This window comes from Arachis duranensis, chromosome 5 (genome assembly GCF_000817695.3).
Source record: "Arachis duranensis cultivar V14167 chromosome 5, aradu.V14167.gnm2.J7QH, whole genome shotgun sequence".
Classification (NCBI taxonomy): domain Eukaryota; kingdom Viridiplantae; phylum Streptophyta; class Magnoliopsida; order Fabales; family Fabaceae; genus Arachis; species Arachis duranensis.
The window spans coordinates 15,622,750-15,648,940 of NC_029776.3; the positions used below are offsets into that span (position 1 = coordinate 15,622,750).

Sequence of the window (26,191 nt, forward strand, 5' to 3'; positions counted from 1 at the left end):
AATTTTTTTCTGGTACAATACTCATAAAGTAAATATATATTCAAACAAATTACAAATTATAAACCAAGGCTAATTTTTAATTGATTTTGTTGTCTAACACTATACTAGTTCCAACTACAATCCCTTCTTTTATTGTGATGGTATTAAACTCATTGCAATCAGACTAAAACAGCGTCTGAATTCAGATATTAATTTTTTAAATATATTTTTTAATAATTATTTGATATAAAATTATTGATATATCTCTATTTAATATATTTTCAAAAAATTAATATAATAATAATTTTTTTTCCATCAAAAAGAATTTTAGAATTTAATCTGCTTATATTTAACTATTTAAACTTTAAAAAATATACAGTATATGACATTAATTTGTCATTTCAAATAAAATTATCTGAACTTTGTTGCATATAGGACATCTATATTAGTTTTCACAGATAAAGAAGTGTGGATTACTTTTAAGAGAAGAAAAAACTATGAAAATTCATTTTTAAAGAAAAGAAAAATCAACCAACATTATGACATGTTTAGTGAAATTATGTCTACCATTTAAAAGTCAAAACCATTACTATATATAGCATGCTAGGGGTAAAAACGGAAAAAGTAATGGGGATGGTGGTAAATTTAAAATTGAATAATAAGTGAGGCAACAAAAAATATAACGCAAGGAAGTAAGGATACTATATATAGTAATGATTTTCACACTTCTCTCTTATGTCACCTGGTGTATGGAAAATTGAAAAGCATAAAAGTAAGGATTACTTTTATTTTAGTGTCAGGAGATAGATAAGCATGTTAAGATTTTTTAAAATAAAATAAACAACATATATAATGATATTATTCCAAGATTTTCAACTCATATCATAGGCATTTATATTTCTCAGAATTTCATGGTACTGGTCACACAAGAAAGTCTCATGAATTATTTCCAATACACCAACTTGGCAAATAACGTGTTGGGTGATACATATGTATATTACTATTATAAATGGAATAAATGTGCAACTAGTTTTGTAGTCTAATATTCACTGCTTGTAAATTTGTAAGATAAGTGGTTAAAATATGGTATTGTTATCAAGAAAAATTCTATTATTATTATCATCATTATTATTATTATTATTATTTGTTACATAGTTCATTTATATAAAATTAATTTCAAAATGATATATTTTGTTTAGATTACATAATATATGATTTTATATAGTAAAATATTATAAATAAATAATAGAAATAATATGTTTTCTAGGATAAGAAATGATTATGGTATAATATTCAGCACTAAAGAAAGAAAACTTTTAGGTGCAGAAGAGTACATGTACGATGTATGTAAACAGGTTTGGGCTTTGCCCATAGAAATAACTTTGATTAATTAATTTTGCCATATCGAAAATTGTTGTTGACGTTTGATCATCAATATTGTATCTATGCATTAACTCCAACTAAACTTTATCTACGGCCCACCGTATTTTCGGCTCATTTGTTTCATTAAAAGCGGTGTCGTTTTGTTTTTTTTTTTAATATCGTTCTTATCATTTATCAACAATTCTGTTGGAACCAGCTGTGTGGTGTAATGACTAATGGGCCTTGTTACAGCCACTTGCCTTATGTTATATTATAGCCACTTGCTTCATGCCTCCGGAAGGGATGGGATCATTCTGCGTTATACATTGATGCGGTCTCTTTATTTCTTTCTGAAGGAAAATGGTTTGTGCATGCTAAATCTTGTATGGCAATCGGCAACAACTTTATTACTTGTAAAATCTGATATTAGTTTCATTCCAATACCTTAATTCTTAGATTTCTAAGACTAGATTATGTTTGGTATATACATCTACATATTGGTGTGCAGATATTACTCTTAAGGACCTGAGTCTAATTTGGATGTGTTTTGTGCTGTGAACTATGCAAACTTACAAAGTCAAACAGTTGTCGTGTCCTACACACTATACTCGATTAGTTATGAAAATTTACAAATCAAATTGAAGACGGAAATAATTAGAGTATAACAAAATAGTAGGCTTTCAACTTAAAGAGAACTGGCGTAGCAAAGAAGTTCATTCCAAAATTCCAATTGCATATGTCTGCCTTTAGTGTAGCCCATTTAACAAGAAAAACAAAGTTACATGCATAAGGTACATAATTGTTTTGCTCCTATCCGTGGCGAAACAGTGTTCTCATAACTAGAGTGCTTCAGGTATCTATTTTCTTATCTTGTACGATTGGTCAGAAGCATAATCTTTCAGTATTCAGTAATCATATATACAGTCACCAAAGCATACCTCAAGCACTGCGTTTGCCTCCACTCTTGTACATGTCATCGATGACATTCTGAGCACCAAACAAATACAGTCAGTACTTTCAACATCATACACAGCATAAGTTATGGACTAAAAGGGAAAGGGAAAAACAAATCAAATTAAATCATAAGAACCTTGTACCTTGTAATATTTAAGCAACTGAGGCCTCTTCATCTTATATGTGGGAGTTATAAGGTCACGTTCCATGTCAAATGGAACTGGGTCTAGATGAACGTCTTTTATAAACTCATAACCTTTCAACTGCAAAAAAGTAAAAAGGAAAAGGCTTCAGGAAAATTTAGTTAGGTAAATACATATCACTTAAATAATTTTTATTATTTATTAAAGTACAGAATGATTGATCCATCAACCATTAAATCACGGAACATATACTAATATTTAGAGAAGAATATCTTCTTTGTGGTTGCGTGTACAATGCTAAGTAAATATGTGATAAATGGTTCATATTCTTTATATTTGAATAGTAGTAGCAACATGGATGGTGATATACACTTTAGTTTAATGTAAAACTTTATTCAAAGTATGACTCTCAGATATAATGCAAACATAACAAATTTGGACAACGACGTAGGGCAAACTAAATAAGACCTTATTTTCCTTTGCAATCCTTGTGAGCTCCCCAAGTATGTAACTTTTTGCTCTCGAGTCTTTACATAGAGAATCAAAGTCAATCTTTATACCATTTTCTTCCGCCCATCGTTCAAGTACTGGCTTGCTGGGGTTAGCAACAGCAACAAGGAAGGACTCGAAACTGTTACCATAAACCCATATCTGAAACAGGAGAAAGAATGTTTGTATTGGAGCACAGAACAGAACATTGCGGCTATGATCTACTATAAGTTGTGCTTTTTATCTGAGCACCAAATATACCAGTTGATATCATTCATGCATTTTCATGTTAAACAAATAATCATTCAAATACAAGCCACACGAATACTAGCCACAGAATGCAAACACTACATATAGCAGATCAACATGCTCTGTTAATTCCCACGTCTAAACATGGACTATTGCCAATGTATGCGTGTATATGCTGGTAGTAAAATTTTCAAGAATAAAACTGCATCTCCTACACATTCTGAAGCTTGAAATGGACAATAAATCAACTAAAGCCAGGGCACCCCAAAAAGAATGAAAATGATCTGAGATCATACCGAATCAATACAAGAGAGTTGACGATATACATTCTCCAGATTTTCAACAGCAACATATTCTCCTTGTGAAAGCTTAAATATATTCTTCTTCACCAATTCAAGAGGGCATAACTACAATTTTGGATGATAAAAATAAATAACCTGTATGGAACCATCCATCGGTCAGAACCTCATTAGTGAGGTCATCCCGTTTGTAGTACCCTGAAAACAAGGTATTTCCCCTAACACAAATTTCTCCTCTTGGTGTGCTTCCAAGGGCATCATATCCCATATCAGGAACAGATTCCAGGCACACATCAACATTCGGTACGGGTGGCCCCACTGTCCCGACCATATCCATTTCATGTGGTAGTGAGACAAAGGTTCCCGCACAGGTTTCAGTCAGACCTATTGTCATTTCAACAAAATCACAATAATCAAGTCCAAAGTATATTACAAGAGCTATAACCACCTGATGAAATTCAAATTAGAATAAACAAAACATAAATGGAGCTTCAATTATTAGTGTGTCAATAGACTAAGTTCTTATTTGCCAAAAGTTTTTAAAATTTATCAAGGAGGCAAATTTGACTTGCTCAAAATAATGGGAGGCAAGTTTTCTTTCATTCTTCATTGTTTCCTTGTTCATCTAGGATATAAGGAAAATGTTGGATTAAAAATTATTCTAGAAAAACAATAATGAATTGAATGGTCAGTAATTATACTAAGGTTTTTAAGTTTATAGAAATTCAAAGTATGCTACAACAAAATAGAGCAATTTCAATAGTTAGAAAATAACTTGAATAGTTGAATTCATGTGATTAACTATCTTAAATAATTTCAGATACACCCTAAGATGGTAACCTATGGTAACAAGTTATCAACTAATCAACAGAACCAAACTTCAGCAGAAATTTGTCGACATTTCAATCAAGCTTGGCTGTTTTGAAAACATGACTTCAGAAGGAAAAGAAAAAATGACCTGGTGAAAATTAGGTTCTGAAATAACAAGAGCATACCATATCCTTGTATGACATGAGCACAAGTAACCACTTTTAAGTAACTCTCCACATGTGGAGATAGAGGTGCTGCTCCAGACAAAATGAGGCGTACATGACCCCCCAACCCTTGCTTCACCTGATCAAGTTGCAAAAGCAAGACTAGTTAAAAAAATATAATGATTTACAGTTCCTGATGATTCTCATAGGCTGCGGAACTAAAACTTATGCATTCTACTACCTTATCAAACACAATTTTGTCAAGAAGTGGAGATGCCTCTTCATGCTTTCTCCCTTTCTTCATGTTGTTCAACTTACTGCAGCCAATTTTAGAGTTCGGTTATTAGAATACTGCAATGCTTACTCAGGGAGTGCCAATACTTTGGATAAAATATGTGTGATTTGGATCAAGAACACTCAAACTTCATAGTTTTTTAGAGAGTCCGTAACATTTCATTGCGTTGTCATTCTCAAGTAGCTGTTTACAAATTATAATACCATTGTACTTACTATGAGTAAGCAAAGTTGAATAATGCTTGTTTCAGGAAGCCCCCAGCGGAAACCTTTTGTGTCAAACCTGTATATCAGATGGAGAACAGGGTGCAGAGGCTGCTCAGAAATATGGATACAAAAGAAACAGAACTTAAGAAAATTGTTACAGAATCACATTGGGTAATCCTAGCACACTACTTTAACGTTACTAAAATTATAATTGGATCATCAGCAACATATGATGTTGATAAGATACCTGTGTACACTCTATCAAGCACACGTGGAACAGCACAGAAAATAGTTGGTTTTAGCTCCCCAATGTCTTCAATTAACAATTTGACATCCTGCAGCCATGGCATAATTGTGGTCATAGTCCTTCCAAATCAAAATTTGTCCTTTCTTTTGCAGATAAAAATCAAAACCAAAGTTCAGTTATCACTTCAAATCTCCATTTGGTAATGACAGATTTAGCACAACATAAACTCACCCCACGCCAGAAACCAATGGAGGCACCATGCCATATAAATAGCTCTTCAATGACCCTATCAAAGATATGTGCAAGAGGAAGGTATGACAAGTAGACATCTTTGTCATTCAACTGTCACGAAAGGAGATTAGAAGTCAACAAAAGTACACCTAACAGATTTAGAATCTTAATGCATCCTAAAATTCTAATAAGCTAGACTGTTAAAAAATGTGATATATAATATGCTTAACTTGAATGAAATAAAAGTGCACAGTGGGAGTGCTCTGTGCATTCATGGATTTATTAGAAAAATCAAGGTGCTGGAAAATAAAATAACTTACTTCCTCCTTGACAGACTCCAACAGTCGCTTAACCCCAGCTAAGAGAGTAAGGATACTCTCATTAGATATCAACACACCCTTGGGATCGCCAGTAGTTCCACTAGTGTACATTATTGTACAGATGTCACTCTTTTTCTTCACAGGAAGATCAAAACTTTGATTTTGACCCTGTAAAAGTCATTGAGAAAAATTAAGAAGCAAAAGAAAAATTCCTTCCCACACCATCATGACCGAACTGAAGTAACCAATATGTCCTTGAGTTTCTACTTACAACATAGCAGCCTTACTTCCTATTATTAATAAAAGAAAGGAATGCTTTCCCTATCCCCTCCTCCCTTCTCTAATTCCCAGAGCACAGAACTCTGTTCACTAGTTGTTTACTACGTACATCACTAATACACCCACTGCAGGTGCATAAAGATAGTTTTATCATTTCTAACAGTAGGAAAGGCTCTTCTTGTTCCAAGATCATGTTAAACCAGCAACCTCAACAGCCAATAATAGTAGAATTTATATAATTTATTAACAAAGTATCTTTCAAGTAGAACACAGGTGGATGGCGATAGAGGATAGATCAATTTTCACGCGAAAGAGTATTAAATATACCGCCAAGGAAAGAATCATCTCTCATATCAGCGCAAAAGGTAATACAAGAAATGAATAACATACCACTTGCAAAAATTCATCCCACGAATATATTGCCAACCCAAACTTTTCAACTTCTTGCTTTTGTTCAGGTGTAACCTTCCCAAAGCTCACAAGCGCTGCACAAAGAAAAAGAGGTGATTGCTTCTTTTTCATGAATATATTTTTCTGTACAAATATCTGAAGGAATGGATAGAATCAAAGGAACTTCTTACTCTTGAGATACTTTGTTGTATTTGGAAATGTCTTCAATAGCTGAAACATTTTCAGGAAAAAGATAGATAGACTAATCTTTCAAAAATAGTAAACCAATATAAAAAAAGAAGGGATTTTAATAGGCGAACCTCCGGTATTTTCTTTTCTTCTACAAATGATACAGATACCTCTGCATGGCATATAATAAACTCTACAGCGCCAGCACCTAAGTCATATCCGTGTGTCAAAAACAATGGTCATTATAATTAGAGAAAGTATTAGGATGCCACATATATCCATCCTTGAACCTTAAGCCTGATATAGAACCTAAACAACTTGTAATTGATTATCAATAGCTGTACAATTGGATGTTCTTTAATGCAGAGTTCCAATTTTTTTCTGCATGCTGTTAAATTTCAAATGTCGTCATTGTTTTGAAAGATAAGTTACCACATTTTATGTGACAGGTGTCGGTGCATGCTTAGTAATTACAAAATTTTCAAACACAATGTAGCTTTATTCATAAATTGGTTAAGATTTCAAAAACACACAAATTCGTGAACTAGCTTATTTCTTGATAATGTTATTTGGAAATAATATAAAAACTGCTAAATAACCATGGGAGTTCCCAATGCAAGTGTGAATTTGGCCCTTGAATAATTCTTGTTCACCAAAGATAAATTATTCAAAAAAATTGCAAACGGATCAGTGAATTCATTTATTAAATGTAAGAGTTACATGAGCCCCACAAGGTCACACACTTTTCAGTTTTATCACAAGTCCTGTGAAAACATATTGGAAAACAAACTATGCTTGCAGTTGAGTAAAAGAGTCACCATGAAATATGCTAAACAAGGTCTGTCTCTGCACATACCTAAGGTATCATACAAAGGAACACAATAAAGTCCGTGAGCATTGATGGCCTGCAATTATTACATGTCCAAAAACCATTGAGTGGAAGAAGCTATTCAGCAACATATAAAAGGCTATTAGGTCGCCAGGGAGGCTCACCACATAAGCATAGAGCACCAAGCAATAGAAGTGGTCCTTACCAGAGAAAGAAGATATTGAACAGACAAGTACAAGCAAACAAAAGCAAAATACTAAACATGGAAACAATAATATAGATACAGCATAAAAAAAAAAACACAGAAAATATCCACAGATAATATAAGGGATTATTCTGGTACCAACATTTTCTAGTGAGTAAACACTAAACAATACCCATTTGTGTGTTTTACTTGTTAACCCTTTTTTCTTAAAAATTTTTTAAATTTATTTTTCGAATTTTATAAAATACGAAAATATTTATTTAATGTTGCAGTTTGCTCCAAGTAATTGTTACTCCCATTCTGTATTTCTGAAAAATCATCTCAGAACCTCTCTCTTTATCTTTCCTCTTTTACTCTTCTCCAGCATTCTATGTCATAATGATGACACAGTGACCATCCACACCATCGACCCAGCACCCTATGGCCATCGCCGCCCAATACCTTGCTGCTATCGTCAAAGCCATTTTGGTTCAAGAGGAAGTAGTCCAAAAGCAAAAAATGAAAAAAATGTAATATGGTTTTTGAAGCACCATAATTGAGACGGTTCATATTAAAACAGTAAACAAACATTTTTAACAATATTGGCTAAATTCTCTTGATGAAAAATATGTTATAGGTTAATTCTAAAATATTAACTTTAATTTATTATTTGAACTAACTAACTAACAACTCATCTAGTTGACATATGTATACTCAGGAACCTGTACTCGTATAAATTACTAGTTACCTTAACAAAAGCCATAAATATAATAAGAAACTACAGCAAACATAGTGTATAGAAAAATCAGATAGAAAAGTTCAACAAAGAGAAGATAAATTGAAAATTAGACATACCTCCATGCTTATAATCCACTCTGCACAATTGGCACCATAAATTCCACATTTTACACCCTGTAAAGCAAATACATGACTCAAGCACAGAAGCTCAACTTATTATATAGAGGAAAAAAAACCACACTCATATATAACAATAGCCACTAGGCAACGCTTAGTTGCCAAAAAAACAAAAAGAACTAAATGTCAATGGCGTATCATAACAATATGTAAAGTAATTCAGTACGGAACCATTCTTTTGCATGCGGATATGAAACAATCAAGAACATTTCAAGTCCTTGGGGTAGACATTTTTACGAAACTATGCACTTTTGTGGTTAAACGGGCCTAAACATCCAAAAGAAACAGAGAACAATACTAATAAAACATTTAATAGAAAACAATAACACTACCAAAATAACAGCTTAATTTTCTAATGCGAATGGCATAGCCGACTTACTTCCCCATAGCCACAGCTGCGGAGGGAATTCCCAATCTTTATCACCAGATCATATACTTCTTCATATGTTTTCCACTTGTACTTGCCGGGCTATGAAAAGATACCAAAAGTAAAAAATGGTGCATTCAAGTCAACCAAAAGTCAAAGCTGCTGTCAAGCAATGGCAGGAAACTTCCATAACATAAAAGATCTAGATGGCATGGTAAGTTTACCTTCCCATCCACGATTTCCCGGTGACCAAGCATTGGATTTTTCGGATATTTCTGGACAGAAGTTCTGGAAAGGAAGTACTTGCATTCAGAACCGAATCGTCTAATATTATACCAAAACGAGTCTTAAATGCAACTAAACTCAGTAAACTGTACTAAAGAGCTGGATTAAATGATTAACACACATCGTGTTCTCTCAGGTCCTAAATCAAATGAAATTAAACCACATGCTCAACTTCTAATCTGAATTAGAAGATGCGGTTTGAAAGTTGACTAGTTTTACAGTGGACAATTCAGATCGAAACTCTACCTAAATCCGAAACAGATCATAGAGCAGTGCTTAAGTAGTTAGAGAGAAATTAAAACAAAAAAAGGAATCCAATTCCAACGAGTTTAGTGAAACAAATAAAATGCTGAACCTGAACCACCAACAAAAAAATGTTCGAGTAAGTGAAGTAACCGGAAAATATCCCAGCAGTTATCGAGGCCGGGAACAGGCGGAGGAAATCCATCCTTTGCGAAGAGGCTCCGATAAACAGGACCTCTTGACGGCCTCTCTCCTTCGGCCTCCTTGGCTTTCTCAACTTCAACGATGAATCTCTTCTGCGCCATTTCCCTTCACGCGTTTCTCCTATCGGAACAACAATTTAAGTAGAAGTTAGATGTTAGATATCAGCTGAGAAATAGTGTGCCATGGGCAAAAACATTAAATAGAATTTGGTTAAGGTATGACCCCTACCAGGTTTCTGTGGATTCTTTTGTGTTGACTGGCAGCTCTGAAGAGACTAGAGTTGAGTAGGAAAAAAAATGGAGGATGGTGGCGTGGCTGAAAACCTGCCTCACTTCGCTTTTTATGTCGTTATTACGTGTAGGCCTGTACGGGCTGGAGGCCTCTCACAACACAAATAATTTAAATCTAATTAGGTTTGGATTGGTAAACAAATTCTGAAATTTTCAAATTAAGCTAGCAACTTTTTTTGTTTTTTTGGTTACTTAAGACTTTTGTTGGATTGTGCATCAAGGAGGAGAAGACTTTTAACTTGATTAATGCGGTTAGCACCTAATCAGCTCCGATGTTGATTCGTCTTGTTTGTTTTGTAATTTTAAAGGGATGGTGGTATATTTCGTTTTTATATTGGAAACATACACAGCTTTAAATCCCATTGAAAAAATTAATTTTAAAACACATTACAAATTAAATCTGAAATTGCCTAAATTAAATTAATATATTGTGTTTGATCCAAGCATGTTATAAAGTGATCCAACATTTAAACCTGATCCAAGGAGGGTCATATAGGAGCATCTAATTCTATTGAAGAATCAACTCACTAATCATTTTAATCTATTTACTTCAACACGCTTTTCATTTTAATCGTAACTCTAATCTTATGTCAATTATTTCTGAAAAATATTCGGAGGAACTTATCTTTGAAATTGTCATTTTGGTGATTTTTAGATTTCCTAAGATTTCATTTCACATTCAATTAAATCCTGTTTAAAATATATAACTTCTATTTGTAAAAATTTTAATCTGATTAACCCCTATAATCAGAGAATCAAACTTAACCATAAAGTTAAAAACACAAATTCCAATATGAAAATAACATTAGAATATTCATATTCCAATATCCTTGAGAACAATGTTATCCATAAAATTTCGGACACATTTTTTTCTTTTCAGTTTTCAAACTTTTTTGAAAATGAATTTGGCTATCTATCTCGGCTAACCATTGACAACATAATTAGTGGAACACTTCAAACAAAAATAATACTACGTTATTGCTCCTTTTAAAGAATAACACTTAATACAACTTGACAAAAGCAACGACGGGTAGAAAAGTCCACCGGTAGAAAAGTCCCCTAATCGTAATTTTTCTTATGATCTACTCAAACGACTCAAAAAAATAAACCAGAAAAAAGAATTGAATAATCCCCATTGTGGAATCATTGCCTCCCAATGTTGAGCGCTTAACTGAAGGCGAGAAACCAACACACGTTACCCTTTCAATAAACGAAAAAGCTGATTAATAAAGCTTAAAGGATAAATAATGGAGGAAAGCCAAAAAATTACATCTTCCTTGCAGCGAACTACGGATATTCCAATGATATGCAATTCAAATGACATTCAAACTGGTAATCCCAAGTTTACCGCATTATGAACCAGACGTACACAGTGAAGGAGCACATCAACAGAGAAATGTAATATACAATGCAGGAGCACAGCAACAGAAGTTCAAAACACCTCCGAATGAAAAAGGAATAGTGTTCCACCTAAGGTTAAAGACATCTAGGTTTTGCATTTGCACACTAAGAAATTTTAACCTGCATCACTCACTCAGGATGCAGCAGACTAAGACAGCTTCGATTTCAGCCAGTAATTTTAGTTGCCACGTCGACCTCTTCCTGATAGGGGCCTCCGATTTCCACCCCCATTGCGCTGCACAGCATTATTCTGCCTCGATAATACTCTCATTCTTTGTTCCTTCATGTTTGCAAAGAGTGAATCCAGCGTCTGAGGCCTTTGCTTAGGCACTACATCTCCATTACCCTGCTGTGGCTGAGGTGAAGGCACTGGTTGCTGCATGTAAAAATTCACAGTAAAGGCTTGCATATAGATGAAGCACAACTCTAACCAATCTCTTAGGAAGCCACTTTCAGGATAAATGATGCTAAACCATGAAAAATAAAATAAAATAAAATAAAACTTTAGTTTAGCTCGGCACCAACCACAACAATCACAGAACGGGAAGTGACTGATTATCATTGGACAAATCGTTTTACCTCAACAATAGTAGCTGTCAACCTAAATCCCTAATCCCCAATCCCAAGAAATATAGATGGCACCACACAGGATTGAAGAATGTACAATTTCATTCAGAATGAACAAAGCATGGCATGAGTAAATAAATCTCAACTGATAACCAGTTAGCATCACCAGAAGCCTTCTTTGCTTCAGACAGTAGACAATGTTAATCTTGAATGCAGCTTTAAAAGATAGAAACAAACATAACACCAACCAGTAAAGAAATTAGTCGCAAACCTTTGCAGGAAAACCTCCACTGGCAGCCCTTATCTGATTTGCAGGAACTTGAAACCTACACACACAAGGAAAAGACGGATAACTCAAGTGAAGACACATAATACATACAAAATACTCCAACAACAGCGAGTAGCTCCAAAATGCTCAGCACAACTGACTATGATCTCTAACAGAGACCTTACACTACTTAATAACCTTTCACTTCATTAAAATGTTGAGCTTCTTACCATCGGATTCTATACATATCCAACTACAAAGAAAGAAGGGGAAAAAGAACCAAGGACAAAGACATTAGTTACATAGCCAAGGGCCAACTTCAGGAACCAATTCGAAATTTCCACACAGAGCAGACAGTTGCAGTGTGATCTGTAGTTTGAACTGGTACCCAAAAACTTCAGTGAAACTTAAAGGTGATACCACAAAGACTGCCAAACCAACTGAAGACTTAAAGGCTTCCCCACAAGTCATCAATGTAAAGTTGCCAGAAGATTCAAGGACACCAATTTCTTCACATAACAACCCACGGTATGGCAGCTGTGCAGGTGGATAAAGTAACTTGGAGCAGATATTTACAGATCACCTTCACCACCACAACGTTCCCCAAAGTCGGACAAACTCCACAATTATTAACTTGATTATCAAACACAACGTTTTCTATAGAGAGAAACGATGGAAAAGTGACTCCAGATTCTTGGTAGCAAAAACTATTTTACTACACAGAATGAACAAAGATCTTTTCAATTATTGGACTGAACATGGATCTTTTCAATTATCTGGCCTTTTGTTGAAAATATAAATAACTAGGAAGGTAGAATGTTGCAACTTATTGAGGGATCCAATTGAAAAAAAAAATATCATACTGCAGAGCAAGTGTATGCATCCTTGCATGCATGCAGCATGGTCTCAAGGTAGATAAACCATCAGGTGTTCAGAACCAATTTTCATATCAAAGAGAAGAGTTATAGCAACCTGAGAGACGGGCAATAATCAACAACCCAAAAAACTGACGCCAAACAAAAGTGTAGCAATTCTCACAATGCAGGAACTCGAGTGTGGCCATAAAATGTAGTGCTAGCAATGACCTCATCTCTTCATAATGGGCAAATTCTCTAAAAAATGCATGCTTAGTCAGCGCCACAATCACTACACGTGTGCCTTAACAACCGAATAGCGCACGGTTGTTTTTCCCATGAGCAAGCAACTAATCATTGGCAACATTGTCCCCAGTATTGTGCATGCGATGGGTACTCCCCCACATCCAGGGTGAGAAACTTCTGAAAGACTCTTCATGTTATCATTTTTAGCAACATAATTCCAGTGAATCAGACTAGGCCTAGTTAGAAATCCAGTTGCTCCGCCAACCAGCTCAACCAATAAAACTCCAATTATTTAACAATCAATATCCACAGTGACACTCAACATAGACCCATTCAAATCATGAAGTTTGCACAATAGACTTATCAGATTCTAAAGCAGGTATTCAATACAGAATTCCATAAACATGTGGCTTGCCCTCATTCATAATGTCTACATGGCTCCTTTAGCAGAGTTTAAAAAAAACTTATATATGGAAGGCACATTAAGTTGGGCCATGCTTTACCTGCAATAACGGAAAAAAAATAATTTTCGTTTTTTGCTATTTACAAGTATTGCATCCATAGTCAAATGCCTACCGGTATCTAATGTTCCAATATCTCTAAAAGTTAACACAGATGTAAATAAGAATTAAACAAATATAATACCTTGCTTTATTCCAGCTAGCTACCCTACTGCGATTAGAATTTCTATTGCGCAGAGGTGCATTAACAGCTTTTCGTGCAATCTCAGCTGCCACAGGAAATTGGTTTCCCTGGAAATTAGACCTTCTTTTTGCAAGAGCCCCCTAATTGTTATGATATTTAAAGGTAATATTAGAAACATGAATACATAAACAACAAGGGTACGAAACTTCATATAATCATGTTTCATTAACTCAAGTACCTGTCTAAGAGAAGATCTTGAATCCATATAATTCCGTAGCTTTGAAGACTTATCTTGAATAAAATTGTTCGAAGACTTTATGCTCTTGTTCTGTGTCGGCATACAAATTAAGGAGGAAAAAAATGTTAACCACGTTAAATACTACAAGGCATCACCAAGTGGCAAAGGTAATGAAATAATACAATTTTACATAGGAAATGCTTACCGGAACTCGTCTTTGCTTCCTAGCCTTCTTGTTCTTAGACATTTTGATTATATCATCTACAAATAAATATCAGAAGATTATGGATATTAGATAACATTAACCAGAGAAAATATGAAATAATAAATGGCTTCGAAAGGTCCTTCAAAATATAAAGCACACCTAATGTCATGTCCATCTTCTTCTCTGTAAGCGCAATTGCTTCCGTTGTAAGAGGTTTGGCAGCCATCTGATAATGTATAAATAATTTGATAATTTGATACTTAGATATATCATATGTATAAGCACATAAGACAAAATTTAGAAGCAACCAGGACGAAGTAACAACAAAAAAGCCAGTTACGGAGGAAAACATTAGTAGCATCTTTGCGATTCTTAACGAAAAGAGTAAAGAAGCAGCAAAAAAGTCGAGCATATCATCAACAGAAGGTCATGGAATAAACTTTCCCCAATGGAGTTCTGAAACTGCTAAATTAACAGCGATAACAAAACAAAATCGCTGCCTATAAAATCCTACAACTATCAACCATCTTAGTTTTCTAATTCTATAAGGAACATTGAAGGACTCGATCAACAAAAGGAGAACAACAAGGCGATGTTGAAATTTCAATTTCTAATGGAAAGACATTAGAAAGAGAGAGGCTGGAGAGAGAAGCCTTACTCGTAGGAGAAGATGAATCTCAAACCTTGGAATGGAGTTGCAATCCTACGGAAGTTAGCTAGGGTTTTGGTTCGTATTATTCCTGAGAGATAAGAGAAAGAGCAGAGAACGATAGAGGGAAGAGGGTGAAAACTGAAAACTGAAAAGGGTTAAAAGAAGAGGATCCGATATTTATGTGATGGTAGATGGCGGTGAGTTAAGCGGGTCAATTTCTATTTGTATCCACAAACCCATAACCCGGACGTTTTCCTCTGTTTCCCAGCTGCCTTTACCCCGGTTTTTAGCCGCTTTCAAATCCGCTTAGCTGGATTTACCGATTTAGTTCACTGTTTCTTGCTTCTTGCGCACCAAGGCATATTCGCGTCGACTCATTTACCAGCTAAAAACAAAGGAAAAATATTTTCCATTCTCATATTTGATAATATTATTTTTTAGAGTTATTTTAATTTAAAAAATTTATTTAAAAATAAATATAATAAAAAAATGACAAAACCAATCGATTAAAAATAATTTACTATAAATAAATTGCGAGGGTATGATATTTAACAATGGAATCAAATTTATTTAAGCCGAGGTTCACAAGTGGAAAAAAAATGTTCAAGCTGGAATCTACAATGAGACGTTTCAAAATATTCAATATTGGAATCCAATTAGACTCAAATTACATTTTTCCATGAGAGAAAAAAAAATCATATACATAGTATACCATAAGTCCATAACCGCTAGCATTTTTCCTTACCTCTTTTCCAGTAATCTCTATGTAAGTATCTTTTAAGATGCTCTCATCCTCATTTATGATGACAACTCAATTGTTCTCGTTCAATTTCTCATTTTCATCTATTCCTTTTAACTTGGTGTTTTCTTTTAAATTGCCCAAACTACAACAATATAATGTTTTGATTGAAATAAAATAATATATTTAATTTGTGTAAACAATCCTAAAAGAGGTGTTTGAAAACGGTTTGCTGGAATCAAACCTGATCAAGTGCTCGTGTTTCATTTTTAAACCAAGAATAGAGCGCATATTTTGATAGTAATATTCATCGTTATTTAGCAACTTAATATGCAAAAGATACTTATCACTAGCATAAAAATTTCGTGTTTCATTTTAAACCAAGAATAAAGCGCATATTTTGATAATAATATTCATCATTATTTAGCAGCTTAATATGCAGAAGATACTTATCACTAGCATAAAAATTTCTGAGGCATTCTTTTCTAACATGAAATAACATAAGAATTAAATACATCGGTATTAAGTACCAACTCTACTATTCTCAATTCCGCATATCTATGGCCTCTATAGAGAGTTGTTGTTGTCATTTGCTCTAATCTCAGACAAATAATTTATTCTATCTAAAAATTATACTGTCCTACTCAGTACTCATTCTTTATGCCAAAGTTCTTGGAATACCAAGAGTGAGGGATTAAAAAGAAAAGAAAAAAAAGAAGAAAAATTCAGTTGGAACCATAAATCCACTTCTCGGCATTGCTGGTAAAGCTAACCAACTCCTCTGGCTTAAACCACAACTTAATCTCATCCTTAGCAGTTTCTGGACCATCACTTCCATGGATGATATTTCTGCATGCACATGTAACAATCAAATTGTAATAAACAGATATTGAACAATGCACGTCTACTATATAAAATATAATATAATAGGTTCTATGTGTATCCATAAAAAACTGTTTACAATGTAATTACTAGTTTGAATAATCTCACATTTGATATTATTACCACATTTAATTAATAAAAAGATGAATTAATGTATATTAATCCGTATGTATTAGTGTAATTGTAATAAATCAGAATGTGTTTGTAAAAAACAATACCTTCCAACATTAACAGCCAGATCACCTCTAATAGTTCCAGGAGCAGATTTCTGCGGATCAGTGGCTCCAATTAGTTTTCGGCCATAAGTTATTACTCCTTCTCCTTCCCAAACCTGTTTCATGAATTCAAGGGAAAATGAGACTAATCTAAAAACAATAACATATTGTTTTGTGTTTGATTCCAAAGGTAAGAAAGAGGAAGAGTCAGTTATAAGTTGTAAGGTGTAAGCTGTAACCATTGCAATAACAGGGCCAGAGCTTAGGAAGTCACAGAGCTCATTGAAGAAAGGTCTTTCACTGAGATCATGATAATGCTTCTTGGCAAATTCCTTTGAAGGAACCAACACTTTGATCCCCACAAGCTTGTAGCCTTTGCGCTCGAAACGAGATATAATCTCTGAAATCTGCAAGAGCAGAACAGAATCTTAGATCTTCAACTTAATTATCTAAGCGATTATGTTAGGTCTATGCCAAAATCAGCCACCAAAGTTAGCACTGATAAAAAATTCGATTAAAATACAAATACGCATTGAAAATAAATTAAATCACATATGTATTTATACATAAATACATTGGTAGTTGATTTTAATAGCTGATTTTGGTATACGAGAATACGAATAGCATTTTTGTTATTTAAGCACACTTTACCAGGCCTCTCTGCACTCCATCAGGCTTAATGGCAATGAAAGTGCGTTCAAACTGCATAAACAAAATAAACAAATCAAAGATGAACAGAATAAGAAACAATCATACAGTTAGAGAGAAGCAAAGCATACCTCAGCAGCATGAACCTCCTGATCTTGGAGCATGTAAGCTGTAAACACAGCAAAAGAGAAAAAAAAACATTGAAATAAGATAAACAAAATTTGTGTGTTAGAAAAGGTCAAATTTGTATTATAAAGAACCTAACCTACCTGCGGCGGGGAGAGCAAGAGCTCCTGAAATCCAGGAAGCGGGTGCACTGCCAGAACCGCTTTTTCCATAACTTGAAACCAAACACGGCGCTTTACTCCTCAACGAAACTACAGCAGCGGCGCCTACAGTAATATCACAACGAACATAAAACTCTCAGATTCTGAATTGAATATTAATAATAAGGAAGATGCAAAAACATGATGAGAGAGAGGTAGTGAGGAGTACCAGAGTGGAAACGAGAGGCCTTGGAAGCAGAGAGAAGAGACCTGGTGGCTCTGGAAGCGGATCTGAATAGTTGAGAAGTCATCTTTTCGGCTTTGGCTTCACACAAAGAAGAAAGATGACAGCAACGGCAGCGGCAGGTTAAGCTATAGATGCGACAGCAGACACTGATGGGATGTGAAATTGTGATGCCAATTAAATTTTATAAATTTTTTAAAATGAATAATAAAATTTATAAAATATATTCTATGTAAAATGTAATAGTAAAATAATTTAAATAATTAATTTAATATCTTAAATTCCACATCTAAATGATTTTAAAATAAAAAATAAAAGGTGAATAGGATTCATTCAAAATAATATAATTTGAACTAATTTAAAAAAAAACGTAGTCAATTTTACACAATACGTACTAGAAAATACATTTTTACTCAAAACAATTTGTTGATGTACGTATCCAACGTTAGGAATAAGTAATAACACTTGTGATTGAAGAGAAAAACTCACTTTTATTAATTCGGAAGCTCACTTTTGGCAAATGACCTCACCATTAATTTTAGTTTAGTTTAGTTAGAGGAAGGCAAGAAGAGATTGAGGTAGGCAGAGAGAGTGAGGAGAAATGTTCTTTATGCCCTTGCAAAGTGACTATGAACCTTTTTTTCCTTTTGTAAACAAAAAGTAGTAGTATCGCCAAGTGGCATGCATTTCCTCTCATGGTGGATAAGGCGCACTTATGGTTATGGGGATGAAAACAAAAGATGTTCTCCACATTTTTTATTTTTTTAACTCATCACTCAGTTCTTTGTTCTTACGACCAAAAAGATAAGATATCCCAAGTGGCTTGCGGCCTTTTTTTCCCGTCATATCTCAACTTATTAATACAGAGCAAAGATGCTTCTTGTTAAAGAGTGACACTCCAATAATGTTCATATATATATTCAGGTACATTATTATGCATATAAAGTATGCCCACCACCATATATCTCTCTCACACACAATTCTATTTAAGCAATCCATCATCAAAACCAACCAGTATGCCTATATGTTAAGGCATAAGAATCTAGATACCTTGGAAGATCACCAAAATCGCAAGGAGTGAAAGTTTAAACGTAACTGGTTAAGTGATAGAGAGAACTTCCATGAATACCTAATAACTGCTGAGCTATGTTATGTACAGTAAAATGAAATAATCAAATAATTAAAATAAAAACTCTGACGTTAGTGTGATATTTACACAAGTAGAATCCACAAAGAAAGGAGTAAAACATGTCACACCTAAACTGAACCATTGGGAGCTGTTGCGCCACAATCCAATTTGCACTCAGCTTGTAAAGCTGATAACCATGCGTCTACCTGAAAGGGTAATGGCGGAGAGAAACTAAGCCATTTAATATGACGAGAATTTAATGTTGAATGCCATAACAAGGGGTTCGTGATTAAAATAACTACTTCTAAGAAACAAATAATCTAAACTTGGACGCACCTTTATCTTAGAATTGCTTGAACACTCATAACGTAATCCATGAGGAGTTAAAATATAAAAGGCATATCGCATTTCATCATCTTCACACTTGAAACTGGGTAAAGCGCCTACTTCAACAATATCAGACAGAAGCGTGGAGTCCAATGGACTTAGATCTGCAAAATTTTCCCACTTCATCAGCAATTGTAATTAGAACGGGAGAGGGAGGGGAGGAAAACAACTAATTTCACTACCTGTACACAACATATATAAATACAGACATGCACCATGGAGAACAATGAAGCGAGGAAGCCAATCATCTATGTCTGTGTCATCTATAGGTGGAGGTTCTCCTGGTAGTGTTGCCCACCTCTGTAGAGGGGGAAAAATGAAAGCAGATTGGTACTAAACTTGAAAGTAAATAGAATAGTTAAGTATAAATCCACACAAAGTAAGCTAATGCAATTTTTGGCAGTCAGTACACTTCGAATGTACAAATATCCAGAAAGACGAGATGACCGCAAAATTTCATCGATATTTTCCAACCTGTGAGAAACAAAAGGATTTTGATTATTTACATGAAACACTAGTCTAGACACCAAATGCATGGCTAGCATCTTTATTCTTATGTAATCTATTTTATACTATACTGTAGAACACAAAAGCCCATAATAGTCCAAAGTTAAGGGTCACTAACTGAGCTTTCAATTGAGCTTCTCTCTCTTCCATATCGGCAAGTTCTGATCGAAGTGACTCTACTTCTGCAGCTGTTAGCTCAACCTACAGAATTATAAATTGTCTTAGTAAGACATAACAGAAGCTTATAATGATGAAATGTGCACTGAACAGGAGCTGCTCAAGGCATACCTTTTCCTGACCCCCATTACCAAGCCATGGCAGCCCACGCAGACTAAACAATCTCAACATAGAAGCAGCCCTCATTGTTCTCTGACCCCACAGATGCTGCCGGGACCTAAACTAATCTAGGTTGAGTGACTGATATCAAATAGACTCAAACTCTCTTAATGACTTTTGGATTATCCTCTTTTCCTTTCCACCAGGAAACAGTACCTCAAATATTTATTGGTTCCAGGTTCAGTAATCAATGGTGTTCTGTTCTCAGGGGATTTTGCAACTGATGCTGGAACTTGGAAATCAGGAATGAAGTTTATTTTGCCAGGACCATCATCCATGGAATTGACCTTCTTCAAGAAAGAAAAGTTGAAATTATATCAGAGCAAGACGGTAACAATTAACAATATATGCAAACAGAGAAATACTCTGAAACATTAACAAGTCAGTTCAAGATGGCATATAAGAGTTGAATCGTATAGTGACATGATCATCGGTATCACCGTATCAGTTCCCCTAACCCAAGTCATGGCCAAACTTTTTTTCCTCCCCCTAAATTTAAAGCCCAAATCCCTTAAGTAAACCATGTAAGTATGAAATAGCTGCACCAGCATTTGAAAGAAGCAAGAAGCGCAATAGTTGGTTCACCAAAATATATGACAACTACATAAAAATTAAACTCTTTTTATCCTAAAAAAATGAAGTGATGGCCAAGCATCCAGCTGCTCCACCCAACAAGACCAGCAGATTCTTGGAGCATCCAGAACCAGCATGGAGCAGTCCCAACTCCCAGAACTGAAGACAAAAGCTTGTTCCATTGAGTTAACGGCAATCTAACGTGGAGCATAAAAACCAGGTGTCGAGGAAGAGCATAAAGAACTTGGCCACTACAGTCACTTGGGATAAAGCACTCAACTAAAATTGGCTAGTCCTAAAGACTGCAGGTTATGGGATTGATTGGTACTATGCAACGACTATTATAGAAACAACATACAATTATCAACTTGTTTTATCTTCCATCATGCACCCCTCTCTCGCCCTTGGAGCTTTAAAGGTACCTCTTCTCTGAAGCTCAAATAAAGTGTTACCCCCTTGAGACAATTCCCTCAGCCTGATGCATGGTTAATCAAGTATATATTGCATAATATTTGTTTTCCCCTTAGAAATCAAAGTACCAATTTCCACATCCTAAAAGTTACAATTCGTTCCCAGGCCTCAACCTCATTCATCAATTTCCTAATGGAACTCAGAATAAGAAACAAATTGCTCCAAATACAGGGACAAGGAAAAACAGCTCCATCTTAGAAACGAAAAGATTTATAGTTAACAAAAACAATAGTGCAAAGCGAACACGATAAGCGGACACCACAATCAAACAAGATGAAACCATATTTGTAGAACTAAGCTGAAATCTACAACAGAAAAGGATCGCAGATAAACTGATACGGTATAGAAACGAATGAATCCGTTAGAGTGGAAAAAGCATGAAAAGATGTATTTCATTGGTAAAGTAAACAAGTCGGAGAACATGAACAGCAATAGCTTGCAAGCTACAACAGTACAAGGAACTTGGAAGATAAGATATAATAAAGTTATTTTTTGTTGATAAAAATTAGTGGAGCTTAAGAATAATGAAAATAAAAATAAAAAACGGAGAAGACAAAATTCTAGGGATACTGGTACCTGGTGGTGGTAGGAGGCTGAGGAGGACAGAATAGAATTATAGAAAGGCCGGGACTAAGGAATTTAAGTAGGAGAAGCTGTTTTTACGAAAATGGAATTTCCCTTCGTGCCCACGGCACGATGCCACTGGTTTTAGTTGTTCACGGTGTGGTGGTTATTGCACAATGACAATTTTGCCCTTGCAAGGCCCAGACCCAAATAATTTCTGTTACGTGGTAGTTTGGTGATAATCTCAATTCAACGGCCCACTAGAAGCAATCCTCTTATTATCTCTTAATAATATTGTTTATTTTAATCCATTGTCAAGTTGTCATCGCATAATTGTGCAGATAGTCGGATTAAAATAAAATCACCACCTTTATTTGGGTTAGAATTATGAAATTGTTTTGAGTTTGCTTCGATGACATTATAATGGAGAATGATTTTGCCACTCTCGGAATTGATGATGTCATTCTTTTTATGCAATTTTTAAAAATATCTTTTAATTTTATTATTTTATTTTTTTATAAAATTTTCAATTAAGAGTAATTTGAAATAACATTCAATAAAAAAAATGATATTATGGATTAAAGAGGAGTGGAATCACTCTCCCATTATATATATTTGACCAAGAGTTTAATTAAAATATTAAATTGGTCCCTTACATTTAGGCGTAATCCTATTTTGGTCCTTAAGGTTTAAAGTATATTATTTAAATCAAAAAAAAATCATTTAGTTTTAATATAGTCCCACCGTGAGGTCAAAGTTAAATAATTAACGAAATGTCCTACATGACAGCAGTACAAGAACAAGGTCGATAATCTGGAAAATAAATACAAATTCCAAAGACACAAAATCAACCGTGGATACATCATACATTTATTTATCATTTTCTTGGTTCTATAGAAAATATTTCATTTAAATTATAAGAAAAATGATATATAAATGAATTGATGCATCTACGATTGATTTTGTGCCTCTGAATCTTGTACTTATTCTCCAGATTATCGACCTTATTCTTGTACTAATGTCATGTAGGACATTTCGTTAATTATTTTGATCTCACGGTGGGACTACATTGAAACTAAATGAAACTTTTTTGGATTCAAATATGACACTTTAAATCTTAAGGACCAAAACAGGATTATGCCCAAACGTCGGGACCAATTTAGTACTTTACCCTTGTTATGAATTTACAATTTACAGTTCAAATGGTAAAAGAATTATCTACTATCTATCTATCTATAAACAATAGAATTCGCGTGGTTTCATCTTCGAACTGAAGAGCTCTCCGCAACTCACACTGGTTCGCATCCGAGGTGGAACTTCCCTTCCTTTGTGGAATCTCCTTTCAAACGGTGCACGTGCTCGCTTCTCATTCGACCGCTCATGTGTCACTTCTCCGGATTTCCTCCCACACGACACCGATTTTAGGGATTTGGTTCTAAAGGTCATGATGACTTCGAACCCTAGATCTAAGGCTTTTCTCTTTTATTGTTCTTTTCTCCATGAAACCAATTCTTGTCTATAAGATGTGTTTGTTAGACGCTGATTCCGCGCCGATGGTCACAATTTAGGGATTTTGTCCTAGAAGTTCAAATTTTTTCTCTCTAATCAATAAATCAGATACATTCTTCTGTAACTTTTAGTTCCAACACTGTTTTTCTCTTAATGCTTCTTCTTTTCATTCACTATGTTTCATTGTGATCAAATTTGGTATGTGTTACACGATTATTTTAAATTTGATTGTCTAGGGTTTGTGAATCAACAATTTGTCTATTTGTTTTAGTGGATTTCTAGGTTCATCTTCTTCACTTCATTGCTTAAAATTTGATGTTAATTTGATTATAGTGTCTCCTTTTTATAGTTGTTGAATTATTGGTTGCATGTGGTTGTGCATTTTATAATTTATATGGATATTTTAATAGTTCCAAAAATAAAAGTTCTACTTATATTTTTTTTATACTTATGGATCATGGGTTCGATTGTGTGAATTAATATAAAGTATGGAATTTGTACCTAATTTACTTCATGAGTGATGATGTGATTGGTAGAGTTTCTCAAACAATGTGAGTTTATAGACTCAGCTTCTACTTTTTGGTGGTTCCATTATATTGTAATGAAATCATTGATTGTTCAAGTAAAGTGAATTTGATTTTTACAGTTAACAATAATTCTTTCTGCCCCAAGAACCTTGTTCCAACAAGATGGCATGGCGGTAATGTGTGTCAAATTAGCAAACTTCCTCTTCCAAAGAAAACTCCATGCAACAGGTTATCTTCCTTCAATAATATTTTCTGCAGACACTAGGAGTGTTTATGGGTCGGGTGAAACCGAGTTTGATGTGACCCAGATTCGTTTCGAAATATATATCAGGCCTATTTGTTATACTCGAATCCGACCTTAGACCCGATGAAACCTACACACTTTCGGGCCACAATTATATTAGGTGAAAACCGGGCCGTTAACATTACATTACCTTTATACCTTTTTGTAAGCTAGCATGTGAAAATATCCAAATTTTCAAGACTCCAGCCATTATTTGACATGGTAAAATTTACTTAGAAAAATATAACAAGAACCAACCATTCTCTAAAATTAAAACATAACCACAATCAATACTAATATTGTCTAATAACACCAAATATTTAAGTCAATATAAATAACACAATATTATACATTAGTCTACAGTCTTATGCATTCTAAACATAAAACATTAATTTATAGTCTTATAATGACTAATAACACAAAATATTAAGGTTTACAATACTTAAATTCCACATAAGAATAATCATTATCCATCAATAGCCATTAATGTTGTCAACTTATTCCTTGTGATGTGAATGCATTAGTGAAACCTACAAAACATATAAAATTACTCATTTTTTATATAAAAGATTATTACTTGAAATAAATAAGTCACAAATAATAAAGATATCATAAATGTACCTTCAACAATCTTCTGACTGCTATCAAATTGATCAAACTCTTGATCTCCATCTCCTTGTTTAGAAGGGCACAACCAACTTTGAGTGCATATCAAAGCTTCAGCTATTAATGGTGACAAAGAGCTACGGAAAACATCAAGCACACATCCACCGGTGCTAAAGCATGATTCAGAAGCAACAGTTGAAACCGGAATATCTAAAATGTCTTATGAGAGAAAGAATCCTTTATTTTGAAGCATTCACTTTCCACTAAGTCAATTTATCAAAATTCTCATCTTCCACGGTATCCTCAGCTAAATATCTCTCCACATCTGACTTGCTATCTACATTAGCCTTTTCTCTTTTTTGTTTTTTTCACATATTCACTCTATTTTCAGAAACGCCCTTAGTACAAACTGAGACTTTAATATTGTCATTGAAAACATCTCTAGATGAATCTCCACCATCATCCCTTCCTTTATCATCGGCAACCTTTTTTTCATAAAACTAATGCAATGTATGTAATGTGAGTTTAACAAAACCAATCATGCTAGTAGACACTTCCTTGTTATAAATATCCTCCAAACACCAATAAAGATAATCTAGTTTGTACTGAGAATCTAATACAATAGCAACAAGTAACAATGGATTAAATTTGTCAACTGGTCTCCAATATTTATCATATTTATGTTTCATAGAACATGCCATTCTTCCTAACAATTCAGAATAATTTTGGCTCTAAGATGTTAACTGAGAAGCAACAGATGCAATTTCATGAAAATATTTGTTCGATATAGCATGCAAGGAAGATGAGAAACTCAAAGTTATCTCATAGAAGATTCTCAAAAACTCAATAAATAATCTAGCATGTTGCTAATCAAGTGGTATAGGTGGACCAACTTTCTTTTTTTTCCCACTATCCTCTCCAAACCATCTAAGAAAAATCAGGTTCTTAATCATAAAATCTATCAAAAGCTTTTTCAAATTTCTCGGCATGTTCCAACATTAGATAGGTAGAATTCCACCTAGTTAGAACATTCAAGCACACAAGACTTTTTAGATTCAATTAACTCAACTTCAATGTAATCTTTAAATTTTTTAGTCCTTTGAGGAGAGGACCTAACATACCTGACAGTATTTCTAATGCTTTCAATTGAAGTTTGTTGCTCTTTAATTCCTTTATTCACTATCAAATTAAGAACATGTGCACAACATCTTACATGTATATACTTTTCTCCACACACCAACCCACCTCTTGCACCTAATTTTCTTTGAAGATAAGTAATAGCTCCATCATTCAAACTTGCATTATC

General features: G+C 34.3%; 4 protein-coding genes across 4 annotated transcripts; all 4 read right to left on the reverse strand.

The window, feature by feature from the left end:
- Positions 1–2,246: 2,246 nt before the first annotated feature.
- LOC107488308 (long chain acyl-CoA synthetase 5) lies at positions 2,247–3,205 on the reverse strand. Its single transcript, XM_016109035.1, has 4 exons — positions 3,189–3,205; positions 2,907–3,069; positions 2,439–2,558; positions 2,247–2,387 (listed from the first exon to the last, which is right to left on the reverse strand). Exons 1-4 carry the CDS (start codon positions 3,203–3,205, stop codon positions 2,247–2,249), a joined length of 441 nt encoding a protein of 146 aa, XP_015964521.1.
- A 408-nt stretch (positions 3,206–3,613) lies between these two features.
- On the reverse strand, positions 3,614–10,019 carry LOC107488325 (long chain acyl-CoA synthetase 4; the record flags this gene model as incomplete). The annotated part of the gene is given in 16 exon segments (XM_016109053.3): positions 3,614–3,859; positions 4,471–4,588; positions 4,691–4,766; positions 4,960–5,026; positions 5,198–5,285; positions 5,429–5,539; positions 5,749–5,916; positions 6,418–6,512; positions 6,609–6,648; positions 6,738–6,814; positions 7,463–7,511; positions 8,475–8,531; positions 8,914–9,003; positions 9,126–9,189; positions 9,583–9,753; positions 9,862–10,019. Coding segments are annotated over 15 exon segments (1,498 nt in total), but the record flags the coding sequence as incomplete, so codon positions are not given.
- A 1,105-nt stretch (positions 10,020–11,124) lies between these two features.
- Positions 11,125–15,161, reverse strand: LOC107488326 (uncharacterized). The gene is made up of 7 exons (XM_021142304.2): positions 15,006–15,161; positions 14,507–14,573; positions 14,348–14,403; positions 14,143–14,232; positions 13,905–14,044; positions 12,163–12,217; positions 11,125–11,700 (listed from the first exon to the last, which is right to left on the reverse strand). Exons 2-7 carry the CDS (start codon positions 14,571–14,573, stop codon positions 11,503–11,505), a joined length of 606 nt encoding a protein of 201 aa, XP_020997963.1. The 5' UTR covers positions 15,006–15,161; the 3' UTR covers positions 11,125–11,502.
- Positions 15,162–16,194: 1,033 nt separating this feature from the next.
- LOC107488327 (uncharacterized) lies at positions 16,195–22,093 on the reverse strand. Its single transcript, XM_052262168.1, has 15 exons — positions 21,973–22,093; positions 20,509–20,642; positions 20,305–20,410; positions 20,135–20,217; positions 19,920–19,983; positions 19,692–19,809; positions 19,459–19,613; positions 19,283–19,328; positions 17,979–18,068; positions 17,753–17,875; positions 17,615–17,652; positions 17,487–17,537; positions 17,075–17,242; positions 16,839–16,951; positions 16,195–16,587 (listed from the first exon to the last, which is right to left on the reverse strand). The coding sequence occupies exons 2-15, from the start codon at positions 20,628–20,630 to the stop codon at positions 16,464–16,466; spliced, it is 1,401 nt and encodes a 466-aa protein (XP_052118128.1). The 5' UTR covers positions 20,631–20,642; positions 21,973–22,093; the 3' UTR covers positions 16,195–16,463.
- Between the last annotated feature and the right edge of the window lie 4,098 nt (positions 22,094–26,191).

Excerpts from the sequence above, each read along its gene's own strand:
- LOC107488326 (XM_021142304.2), bottom strand. The coding sequence starts at position 14,573 with ATGGCTGCCAAACCTCTTACAACGGAAGCAATTGCGCTTACAGAGAAG. Across the intron at positions 14,233-14,347 it reads GGAAGCAAAGACGAGTTCCG|AACAAGAGCATAAAGTCTTC; the intron begins GTAAGCATTTCC and ends ATGCCGACACAG. Across the intron at positions 14,045-14,142 it reads CAAGATCTTCTCTTAGACAG|GGGGCTCTTGCAAAAAGAAG; the intron begins GTACTTGAGTTA and ends CATAACAATTAG.
- LOC107488327 (XM_052262168.1), bottom strand. The coding sequence starts at position 20,630 with ATGGATGATGGTCCTGGCAAAATAAACTTCATTCCTGATTTCCAAGTT. Across the intron at positions 17,876-17,978 it reads GGCCTCTCGTTTCCACTCTG|GCGCCGCTGCTGTAGTTTCG; the intron begins GTACTCCTCACT and ends ATATTACTGTAG. Across the intron at positions 17,243-17,486 it reads ATGGAGTGCAGAGAGGCCTG|ATTTCAGAGATTATATCTCG; the intron begins GTAAAGTGTGCT and ends CTGCTCTTGCAG.
- LOC107488308 (XM_016109035.1), bottom strand. Across the intron at positions 2,559-2,906 it reads GGATTGCAAAGGAAAATAAG|TTGAAAGGTTATGAGTTTAT; the intron begins GTCTTATTTAGT and ends ACTTTTTTGCAG. Across the intron at positions 2,388-2,438 it reads AGTTGCTTAAATATTACAAG|TCCATAACTTATGCTGTGTA; the intron begins GTACAAGGTTCT and ends TTTCCCTTTTAG.